The 11,760-nt window shown below is 62.7% G+C and overlaps 1 protein-coding gene across 1 annotated transcript in view; it reads right to left on the bottom strand.

Moving 5' to 3' along the window:
• Positions 1 to 11,760, bottom strand: part of CDH4 (cadherin 4) — a 560,000-nt gene that overhangs the window by 25,006 nt on the left and 523,234 nt on the right. Inside the window, exon 9 of the mRNA XM_040638543.1 lies at positions 219 to 356. Coding sequence (XP_040494477.1) covers positions 219 to 356 — 138 coding nt within the window. The remainder of the gene's footprint in view (positions 1 to 218; positions 357 to 11,760) is intronic.

Below are 11,760 nucleotides of genomic sequence, written 5' to 3'. Positions count from 1 at the left end.
CCCCCCCCCCCCCGCCTCCCCCCCACCCCGAGGCCAGCTCCTTGGCAGCGCCTCGGGCCTCTCTCCTGCTGGCGACACCTGGGGTGGCACCACTCCGCGTCAGCCTCCTGCTGCCCAGGGCCGCGGGGGCGTCGCTGTCCGTCAAGCTCCTTCAGTCAGGTTCAGCGAGGAGAGCAGCGGCGCCAACGCCAGTCCGCTACCAGGGTGCGACTACTCACCGTGCTCGCGGTGAACTCTGGCGGGTTGTCATTCACGTCCGTCACGGTGATGATGGCCGTGGCTGTGTTTGAGAGGCCGTAGTTGAGGTTCCCCTCCATGTCTGTGGCCTGGATGATGACGGTGTACTGCTGAACTTTCTGGAAGAAACGGGGCGGGAGGGCACAGTGCATCAGTCTGGGCCTCAGCTTACAGGCTGCTCGTCATTCTCATCCACACACGCTCCCCGAGGCTCGGTCCCTGAGGGTGGGACAGGCCCGCGGCGCCCCTGGGAGCTCTTGGCCCCTGCCCTGCTGGAAGGACGTTCTTCTTCACTCGCCGTGGGCAACAAGGCTTCACCTCAGGGGCCCTGGCTTCGGGGGGCACAGATTGTGTTTGGTGCCTTGATAGAAAAGGGGAACGGGGGGCCCCGGAGAGCACCGTGCTGTGCGGGGCTTGGAAAACCAGGGATGGACGCTTTGCAGAGAGAGGGATGCTTCCACAGACGGGCCAGGCCCCCGTTACCTGCCCTTGGGCTGGTCTCTGCACCCGCGGCTCCCACCCCAGTTCTGATCGTCTAGTTTCTGTGCTGTTACTTCGTCCTCTCTGTTCCTTGCCAAACTGAGCTTGGGGAGAACACAGCTGTCCCATTCAGCCCCGTGTCCCCAGGGCCAACACCGCACCCAGCACATAGCAAGTGCTCAGAGAATGTGCACTGAATGTTCCTAAGTGACCGTTGGTGACGACAGAGGCTGAGGAATGGCGAGCCTGGCCAGCGAGGTCCCTGGTGCCCGATACGACGTCTGGACATTTGTGGACACTGGGAGTCACAGAGGGGCTTTGAGGGAAATCACCCAATCCGACGCATGCGTAGGTGGGTCTGGTCAGCACACTGTGGCCCACAGCCGCATCGACCTGCCACTGCTTGGGTGGCAGACAGAGTTGTATGGGTGCAGGGCCACGTCTCTCATTTACACACTGTGGCTGTTTTGCCCAATAGCTGAGTGGCTGTGGCTGAGATCACGTGGCCTGCGGAGCCCAAGACATTGACCGTGGGGCCCTTTACAGAAGACGCGTGCCGGCCCTGAGCCCCCACACCAGGCGGCATCAGCCGGGTACCTCCAGGGCAGGCTTGGCGGGGACGCCACAGACTTCTCGGGGAGCCAGGGCTGGGGAGACCAGGGGCGGCTCCCGGAGGAGGTGGGATGTGCTGCCCGGGGTGACAGGGTAGATTGGGGACCAAGCCATGCAGTCAGTCTGGCTGGGCCACTGGCTGGGGTGGGGGCCATAGGGGCTCAGGAGAATCCACACACTGTTTCCCACCTAGACTCCCTCTGTCCTCCCTCTGGTCAAGCCCACAGTCCCGCGTGACCGGGGCCGGGGACCCAGCCCAGCCCACTGTAGGCTTGGGTGTGCAGGGGTCTGGGCGGGGGGCTCTTGCTCCTGCCCTCCCCCTCCCCCCACTGCCTCCCCCTGGCTGACATTTCAGCTCCTCCGTGACCCCTGGGTCTCTCCTTTGAGGGGACTAGTTAGCTGGGGGGTGGTCGTGGGGAAGTGCAATCAGGGCTGGGGCTCCTCAGCAGGCCGCCCGGGGGCTGGACGTGAGGGGAGGGGCAGCGGGGCCGTCCCCCCCGTGAGCGGCTGTGTGCCTGGTCTCCCGCCCAGTGCCCGCTCCGTGGTAGGCACTCCAGCACTGTTTGTTAAGGGAATTGAGTAAATGTCTAAAACAGCTGACATTTGGGAAAAGGGGTAGAATTTACAACCAAGGAGACATGAAAAAAATAATAGAAATAGCTTATATCTGCTTGGGTGCGGCACCACGTTTCAAAAGTTTTCTCTTTAAAGATTAACCTTTATCACCTTCCCTTCTTTCTCTGTCATCCCTCCATCCACCCTCCATCATCTACCACCCATCCCCCATCCATCCTGCCTCCTTCCCTCCCTCCTTCCAACCACCTATCACTTCTGTCAGGTGAATCGCCACCCCATGAGGTGGCCGGCATCGTCTCATCCGTTGTGGACACGGGGGAGCTCAGGAAGGGGTAGAGGCTTCCCCTTGGAGGTGCTCAGAGCTGGTTCTTGAACGAGGAGCGTGGGGCTCACCCGCGAGAGAAGCCGGGACAGGCAGTGAGAGCAGCAGGAGCACGTGGCCGAGAGAAGTCAGCCCAGCACACGGCCCTGCCTCATCTCACAGCTGGACCACGAGCGACAGCTCAGCCCAGGGCCGCACAGCACCGGGGGCGGGGGAGGTGCCGGCAGGGATGCCCGAGGGGAGTCATCGCTCTCGGGTTTTTGTCGTGCACGCGATGCAGATGGAGCCAATGGCGCCCACACAGCCTCGTCGGTAGAGACACTGGGGAGGCTCTTTCTGGATGTGGGATGGACGGCACGCAGAGAGCGTGGCCACGCCATCCCTGACAGGCTGCCCCCGACAGCAGCTCGGTCAGGATGCCCTTCACCTGTGTGCGCAACGCCGCTCAGAAACCCAGCAGGCCTGAGCTCGTGGCACCGCCCGGGGAAGAAAGAAGACGCCCCTTCCCTACCCCGCACCTGCTCTCCCCCCACCCCCGGTATGCCCCCACCCCTGCCCTCCTCCTACACCAGTTCCCCTCCAGCACCTGCTCTCCTGCCCCACACCTGCTATGCCCTGAGACTGTGCTTTTCTTCTCCTCATCAGCATGGCCAGTCCTCTGCCTGCTGATGCCCCACAGGCAGGGCCTCCAGAGCCCAGGATGTCATGTTCATCACTCTCTCTGCCACCTAGAACGTGACTTGAGGACAAGGCCACCCTCTCTGCGCACGGGTGGTGACTGTCCACGGGCACAGCTCTGGGCCACAGGCACCTGCAGCTTCTTTCCAGCTGTGTCGAGCGCTGGCCTGGGTTGAGGACAGTGGTGAGGCCGGATGTATGGCGTGGACAGTTCCATCCTGGAGGACTGGAGGGATTGGGCACCGGAGGGGGGTGGACACTAGGGACACCCCTCAGGCTGACACACCCTGAGGTCTAGCTGCAGAAGCGTCTCCAGAGCTGCTAGAGGACAAAGCTCAGCAGGCAGGATGGAGGGGGTGCCCAGGACAGGATCAGTGTTGGCAGTGTCTGTAGGGCTGAGGCCCAGAGTTCCACCGCTGGGCACCCAGGGCTCAGCCCCCATGGCTGCCAGCCCCAATGTGGAAGGCTCTGGCCTCCCATCTGCACATGAACTCACTGGTCATGGTCACTGTCCGAGCCCTGCTTTGTGCCAGGGGCTCTGCTGGGCATTGTGGGGGAGAGAGCACAGAGATCTGTAGTTCATGAGCCCACCGTCTGGGTCGTGCCTGGGTCGTGCTTGGGCGCCAACAGGGGCACGTCTGAGCCAGGGGGCAGCGAGGCTCACAGGGGCTGTTCTCTGGGGACAGTGAGTGCCTGGGCGAGGGGAGTCACTCCGAGTGCGGGCTCAGGTAGTGTCTCCCAAATCCAAGTCCTCAGGAACCCCAGGGCATGGAAGGAGGGCCTCTGCAGATGACGTGAAGGGAAGGCTCAAAATGAGGCCGTTCCGGGTGATGGCAGCCCCCAAGTCCGCGACAAATGTCCTTGCAGGAGAAGTCCAGGTGAGACGAACGCAGAAAAGGCAGTGACGTAGCCACAAGCCCCAGTGCCCAGGAGCGCCGGCCACACCAGAGGCCGGAGGGAGCCCAGTGTGGGTCTGATGACCCTGCAGACGGCACGGACCCTGCCAACACCTTGATTTTGGGCGTCTGGCCCCCAGAGCTGTGAGAGAATGACGCCCAGTTCGTGGTACTGCATGAGGGCTGCCCCAGGAGCCTACAATGGCCTTGGGCTGGGCCCCTTCCTGGAGCTGCTGGAGGGAACCCAGGCGTCCGTGACGTCCTGCCCCTGTGCTGGCCTTGCTTCAGCCACACAGCGGGGTCCCACTCGATGAGGCTTCACCTGGGACCCTGTGGACCCTGCTGTCGGGGCTCGGCCTGTCTGATCACTGGGTGGGAAGGACGGGGACCTGGGCAGGAGGGACACTTTGGAGCAGACACGGACGGGAGCCACCAAGCCTCACGCCCCACCTCACCTCCCAGGACCAGCCACCGGGACAAGGGGCCAGAGCAGAGGCCAGGAGAGAGTACAGGCTGACCGCGGAGGGAGGGATTCGGCCACAGAAGAAAGGAAGAAAAGTGTGATTGGAATGTGGGGTCACCTTTCCGAACCTTCCTTACTCCCATATCACGGACTCACAAGCTCTGCCCGGGACCTACACGTGTGCACACGTGTGCAAGTGCATGCACGTAAATAGGTATGTGAGTGTGTACGTGTGTGTGCACGCATGCCTGTGTATAGATCCACGTGTGCGTCTGTGTGAGTCTCACGTGTGCCTGTGTGTACACGCTTGTGTGTGCAGCCCGCCACCACCGGAAGGCGTGCCGATCTTGCTTTTGGAGGCCGGGTGGGGGCTTTCTGAGCGTGGGGGGGGACGATCACCCAGCCACAAGGAGGAAGTCCCCGCAGGGCCCCCAGCAGAGCCCGAGCCTCCCGTGGGCGGGGCCTCTGGGATCCGGGCCAGCGCAGGCCTGACGGGGGATCTCCATCTTCGGGAAGCTCTCGGGGTTGGGGGGCTGGCTCGACTCCTGAGCTGCTGCTTTTGCTTTAGGAAGTACACTTTTCAGACCCAGGAATGGTCCCCTTTTTCTCTTTTGCCAAATCCCTGTGGAATGGCATGCAGAGGCCGAGGGAGACGGCTGGTCGCCTGGCGTCCCTGGACACAGATACCTTTATGGGACTGTCCCGTCGTGACCTAGTGGGAGGGCTCTGGCGTGCTTAGCGGTTTCATGTATTTATTAAGCGGGGCCTTGTTTCCCGGCCTAAGGTGCATTTCATTTACCTGAGGCCCGGCCTGGGGCCCCGACGAGCACGGGACAGTTTCAGTTCCAGCGCCTCCCACTGGTGGCCCCACAGACCACATCTACCTTTCAGCTGCCCTAGGGTGCAGGGGTGCAAACCTCCTTATTTTACAGTGGATCGAACTGAGTCTTGGGGGGGCACATGGCTGGTGGACAGTGTACTTGGGGCCTGGCCATCGGGAGTCCCCGAAACCTGTTGGCTGGCTCTCCTGGGACAAAGAGACAACCCCGGACCCAGCTCTGGACCCATAGTGGTCTTCTCCACGGGCTGAATTATGCAGCGGGCCTCTGCTCTCCGAATCAGCCCCCAGTGGAGCTGGAAGGAGGCGGCTGGGTGGGGAGTGGGCGAGCCTGTGCCTCTGGAGTCTCCCCCCCCGGAGGCCAGCTGATGACAGCTGCTCCCACCTGTATGCAGGTGCCCCCCGCCTGCCCCGCCTGCTGCCCAGTGGTCCTCCTGCTCTGCCTGGTCAGCAGTGGGGCCACAACGAATGCATTAAAATGCGATCTGGCCATTTTCAAGTTCAAGAGAAGAGAAGAGAACTGCACATGGGTGGTCCCTGGGCTTTTGCTGCCTTCCCCATAGCTCAGTATTTAAATTTTGCAGAACATCCATCAATAATGCAGCCTCTGACCTGCCCTAGAAAAGCATCAAAGCCTCCCGCATGCCCCTGCGTGCCCCCCCATCCCCACACCGGCCGCCAGGACTGTATCCCGGCCCACACCAGCCTCGTGGCTTGGACCCCCACGTGCTGGTGGAGCCCAGGCTGCCACCGAGCCTGAGAATGGTGTCCCAGCTCCCGGGCTCGTGTCATCCACCATGCTGCGAGCACATCTCCCTGCCCACACTGGGCATCTGCAGCGGGCTGGCAGCTGGGATACGGGTGTAGATTAAGGATGAGAGCCTGGTGTCCACACCACAACCCACAGACCCTCCCAGCATCCCTTTTCCCTGAATAAGGCTGGGGTTCTCCTGCTCGCTGGGTCAGTGCCGGCGTCCCAAGGCTCCCGCCCTGGGCCATGTGCCCCCTCGTGCTTTCCCGCCTGTCACTGCTGTCACTGTGGGAACTGAGAAATTAGTAAACTGAGGGCCTCCCTCCTGCCCCTGGAGCTCATGTTGCTCAGCAGCGGGTGTCCGATCCGCGCCTGGGAACAAGCAGGAGGGCGCCTGGGATGGCCACTGCGGGGTGATGGGTCGCGGGCCACTGTCCTTGTTCATCAAGTGCGTCGGGACTCGTCCCCGGGGCATGGGGAGGGCGGCTGCCGAAGGAAACAGGCTGCAGGCCCTCGAGCGCTATGACCAGCAATCCCACGCCTGGGCCTGTGCCCACGGGAGCTGGAAAGGGTCCAGACAAATGCTTGTTCCAAGGCTCACAGCTGTACCGCCTCCGCGGCCGCTGGCGGAGACAACCCACACGTCCATCCGCCCACGGGTGAATAGAAACTGCTCCACGACACACTGGGGCAGGACGCTGCTACGAGAAGGAACGAAGCCCGGACACGCGCTACGGGCGTACGTCGACGGCACAGTGCTGTGCGAAGGGAGCAGACACGAAGCCACAGGCTCCCAGGCCCCCTGACGTGAAACATCCATCACTGGCCCATCCATCGAGACAGTGGAACAGTGGCGCCGGGGGCCAGGGGCTGGGGGGCGGGAGTGGCTGCCAGTGGGGTCAGTCATTTTGGGGGATGAAATCGCCCTGGGACCGGGTGGAGAGGTGCCCCTACTGCTCTCTGCACAGTCGGGGTGCGTGGGGATGTCTGCTCCCGCCCAGGGCTGCGTGACGTGGCGGCACCCCCCGACAAGCCTCCCTGCACCCCCATCTCCTCGCCCCCCCCACAGGGTTTGCTTTCTGCTGCACAAACCAGCCAAGCCGGGTGAAAAGAGAGAAAATGCCAGCCCTGCAGGGACGGCTCCCCCCTCGGCTGGGGCGTGGGGAGCGGAGTCGCGAAGGCCCCTGGCTCTTCAACTACAGCTCTGGGTGAGCGCCGTGCTTGGCGTCCACCCTCCCGCCCTCTCTCCCCCTCCCTCTGCTGGGCACAGCGGGAGACGAGCTCTCAGGAAGGACCACCCAGGATTTTGGGGGTCAGAGACTCTGGGACGAACGAGAGTGTGTGTCCTGTCCAGGGCGATGGGACTGCCTTGGTCCCTGAGTCCTGGTGGGTCTCCTCCTCGGGGCCCCTCCCGGCCACCCACCCTGGCTCATAGACAAGGCATCTGCACTGCCCAGGGCTGGGACAGTGGTGGCCACGCACGCACACCTCACACCTGACCACTGAGCAGCCAGCCACGTACCCTAGCTCTGGAAGCCAAGGATTCCATGGAACTGGATCGTTCTCTGCGTGGGGTCGTTCTGTGGCCTCTCCCCCAAGTCGTTACAACCAAAACTGTCCCTAGAGGTCCCCAGTGTCCCCGTGGTGGGGGAGAGAATCACCCGGGTTGAGGACCATGGCTCTAGGGCAGGAGAGAGCCAATAAATAACAAAACGTGTCCCATCAGCTAGTGACAAGGACTTATAGGAAAGTGAGGTGGGAGAGGGGGCAGAGGTTGGTTTACACAGGCTGGCCAGACAAGGCCTCTTTGTTAAGGAGATGGTCGATTAGCCAGGGGTGGGTATCCAGAGGAGGGAGGTCTCAAGCAGAGGGAACAGCCAGTGCAAAGGCCCTGGGGCAGGCACTCTGGTGAGTCCGGGAAGGTAGGCCAGTGAGCAGGGGCAGGGTGAGCCAGAGGGTGCAGAAGGAGCAGAAGCTACGTTTGGACTTTACTCTGGGGGAGACAGGAAGCCACAGGAGGGTTTGAGAAGACAGCGATGGTCAGATCTGTGTGTGGACAGGATTGCTGGCTGTTGAATGAGGACAGATGCAGGGGCAGGAGCAGAGGCCAGGAGACCAGCTGGGCAGGTGCCACCATGGTCTCAGCAGGCGGAGCAGGTGGGGGTGGGTGAGAGGTCAAAAAAGAGAAACACAGAGTAGGCCCCAAAGGCAACCAGCCGAGCGTGCAGACTGGAGGGGCCATGGGGCAGGGGTCCTGGCTGCTGAGGGGGTGTGGAGGCAGGGCAGGGGCAGACACTTGTGGTCTGCACAGTGAACACGGAGACTTCCCTCCCTCTGTCTGGAGATGCTCACTCTCTCTCCTTCTCCCTTCTACCCCCAAGTCTTGCTGGCGGCTTCACGAGAGGACACAGGTGCCGGCCCGGGGCCTGGGGTCCTGAGCCACCGGAGGATGGGGCTGCGGGCCCGACTGGGCACAGGCCAGGCTCTGGGTGCCTTGGGGAGAGCAGGCCCCAGGATCCACAGCCTCCCAATTTTAAGAGAATCCAGGGGCCTCTCCTAACATTTCAATCATGTAAAAATGCTCCATTTACATAGCGCTGCCTAATTAGACACGGTGGCAATGAGGTTTGCGGATTTTCCCCTTCGTCAGATGGCTCGCTCTGGCAAATGGGAAGCTGGCTCTGAGAAGAGTCTGCAGTGTTTGTCCCCCAAAGATGCTGCTGCTGCCAGGGGCGGGAGGACCGGTATTCTCCCAGGAAGGGGAAAGGTGCAGATTTGTGCAGGTGTCCCATGGAGAAGCCGCCTCCTGTGACCCTCCTGCGGGGCCGGAGCTCTGGCCCCTGGGCCCCGGGGGCAGCGAGTGGGCACCCAGAGGCCAAGGCAGCCTTGGTGGGGGAGGGCATCCTTCCACAGACACAGTGAGGGGCCGCTGTGCCAGGGGCTGGCAAGAGAGTGGGCACCTGGATGGGCAGGATCGCCCGTTGCCTGGGGTCTCCGCCCCTGCCAGCAGCCGCCCACGGGTTTCACAAAAGCCTGGAAACAGGCGAGGGCGCCCTTTGTGTGATTGTTTGCCGCTGAGTGACCCTCCCCAGGGCTGTCCGGTTGACTCTGGGTCATGATTCAGGCTCTCCTCGGAGCGGGGGAAGAAGGGCTGCTCGGGACACAAGCTGGAGATGCACTCAGCTCCCTCACCCGCAGAAAACCCACCGCGCTTTCAGCCACTTCATCTCTTCTCCCCGAAGGCAAAGGGCAGACACCGTGGGGAGTGAGCCAAGCAGGAAAGGGGGTCTGGTGCAGGATCCACAGCCGGCCACCTGCCACCCCTTCCCAAGCAGCTGACGTGAGCCCGTGTCTCCCCAGCCACCTGTCAGGGCACAGGGTCACAAATTCAGAGGCAGCTGCCACGCTCCATCCAAGGCCCTTGCGAACACCATGAGCCTTGTGTCTGGGGTGAGCGCTCGCTGTCTGTGCTAAGTTCCCCGGGGGAAGAGACACTGCACCCCAAATCCTGAGAGCGGGTGTCTCATAATCATCCTTGGAGTGTCCCTCACTTAGCTTCAGGCTCTACTCTGATAAAGTGCAAATGCCACCTTGTCCTGTCTCTATCAGCCATTCACACTTCGGTATAAAATTTGGGGTATGATCTTTCATGGACTGTGGTAATCTAGTATAAAAGGCCCCAAAGAACGAGGACCCCTAGGGTGGAGTGCTTGGTAGCTGGGAAACAAAAACATCAAAGCAAATACTCATCTCTTTGAGCTCAAGGTGGCAGGGGTCACAGCTCTGCTGCCCTGCCCCTGCGTCTGCGCCTCTGCTAGTCTTGCCCTTGCCACGCCCACCTGTCTGACCTTTCCCCACATTTCTTTGAGTAGCTCCAGGGCCCCAGGCATGCAGCTAAGTGCCGGGCAGTCAGTGGTACCTGAACAGACTGGGCCTGCCCTACAGAGCTTGTGTCAGGAGGGGAACTCGCAGTAAAGGAGCCAACAAGCTCACACGCAGTCTCCCCTGAGCGGGGGCTGGGTTCAGGGAGAGGAGGAGGAGGAGGGGCACAGGCCCTGAGCAGAGTGGTCAGGGAGGCCTCCCTGGGGGTGATGTCTGGTATGACAGGAAGAACCGGGGCCTCAAGCACCTGGGGACAGGAGAGGGCATGCTGGGAGGTGAGGCACAAGGAGGCGGTGGAGTGGTGGGCCAGCCCTCAGCAGTGGAGGAGCGGGAAGCTAGCAGGGGCTGAGGGCATCATGGGCACCGGGGTGCTGGGGCACCTAGTGTGTCTCAGACACTGGCTCCCTCCTGCAGACTCCCTGCCACTCCTTCTGTCCAGGGACCCTCCCTTCCCTGACTGGGCTCCCTGCAGGCCTGGCGTGCACACAGGCCTTGCCACGAGACACCGACGGTGGCAGGGAGTGTCCAGCAGCTGTCTCGGGACAATCGCAACCTGTGGTCTGCGGACGTGCTAATTAGTGCAGACAGCTTGTGTCTAATTATTTCACTTGACTCGCTTAAGATTCAGAGACCATCTGCTCTGGGTGGGAGGAGAGGAGGGGCAGCTGGCGAGGGGCCCTTGGCCGCTGAGCAGACCCCGAGGCAGCTGCCCCGAAGGAGAGGCCCAGGCCCCCCAGGCGTGACAGAGCTGAGAGGCAGAGGAGGCCGGTGGACACGCACTGGGGCCCGCACGCTAACCAGGCCTGAGCGACGTGCAGGCTGGTGCGTTCCGGGTGTTTCTGAGAACACAGGGCAGAGGCTGGACCGCGGAGCGCTTGCCGGCCCATCCTACACCAGGGGCGCAGTGCCAGTGGCCAGGCGCAGAGAGCAAGGGCTTGGCGTACAGGGCACGTGGCAGCACGGGGGCTCAGACAGGACAGGAGGGGCCTGGGGCAGGGGCTGTCTCTACGCAGGTGCGTGGGCTTTCCCCGCTGAGGTGAGAGGCGGATCAAGGCAGCTTTTCAGCAGGGTGGGGGTGGGTGGGTTTGCAGCCATTAATCCCCTGAGAAAGGGCAGGCTTCAGGTCTCCAAAGTCCACTCTCAGGGCTGCAGGGTGAGCTCAAGGTAAGAGTGAGGACTTGGCTTCATGCCAAAGGGCAAAGGCTGGCGTGGGCCCGGACGAGGCTGCCTGCGGTGCAGAGAGCAGGCTGTGCGTGGCCGCACGGGACCCATGTGGACAGAACTCGGCTGAGCAAACGGTGAGACGGAGCGGGGCTCTGGGGCCAAGGGGAAGACGCTGGATTTTGTTCCCAGGGAGCAAGGAGACCACGGAAGGCCTTATTCTGGGCGAGGAGGGGCCAGAGCCACGGGGCATCAAGAAGTCATTGTGCTTCCGGCAGAGGGCACCACTCTCTTGCCAGCCCCTGGCACAGCGGCCCCTCACTGTGTCTGTGGAAGGATGCCCTCCCCCACCAAGGCTGCCTTGGCCTCTGGGTCCCTGGCGACAAGGGGTCACCCTGGTGGGTCTTGGTCAGATGGTTTATGGGAGCTAGAGAACTGAGCTCCCCATGGTGAGCCCAAATCCTCCCCAAACTATTCCTCAGGTGGCCACCGAGTCCTGTAACAGGACAGCAAGCTCCCGGGGCAGAGAGAGTGCGCAGCGGGGCGACGGGTGGGGGGCCGGGTGGGGGCTGGCAGGGGGTGCGTGCAGTGGTCGTGGTGGCCTGGCAGAGGCGTCTCCGAGGCCAGACTCGTCAGCACTGGAGGCTGGTGGGTTCGGTTGCTGTTCCCTTAAGTACCGTGCACAGACCGCCATCGGCCGGCAGCGGGGTTGGGGGGCGGGGGTCCTCAGGTGGGTGCTGGCTCCGCCCTGGGGCCCGGTGGGGCTGGTGCTTGGGCTCCTTTCCAGGGAAGGCCCCCGACGGCTGCAGCGCGTGTGCACAGCCCCCTCGAGGGTGCGCGACAGGTTGCGGGACAGCCGTTCTG

This window comes from Ursus maritimus, unplaced genomic scaffold (assembly GCF_017311325.1).
Source record: "Ursus maritimus isolate PB19 unplaced genomic scaffold, ASM1731132v1 scaffold_22, whole genome shotgun sequence".
NCBI lineage: Eukaryota > Metazoa > Chordata > Mammalia > Carnivora > Ursidae > Ursus > Ursus maritimus.
The sequence above is the reverse complement of the archived record's forward strand: the minus strand, read 5'-3'. Positions and strand labels throughout refer to the sequence as shown.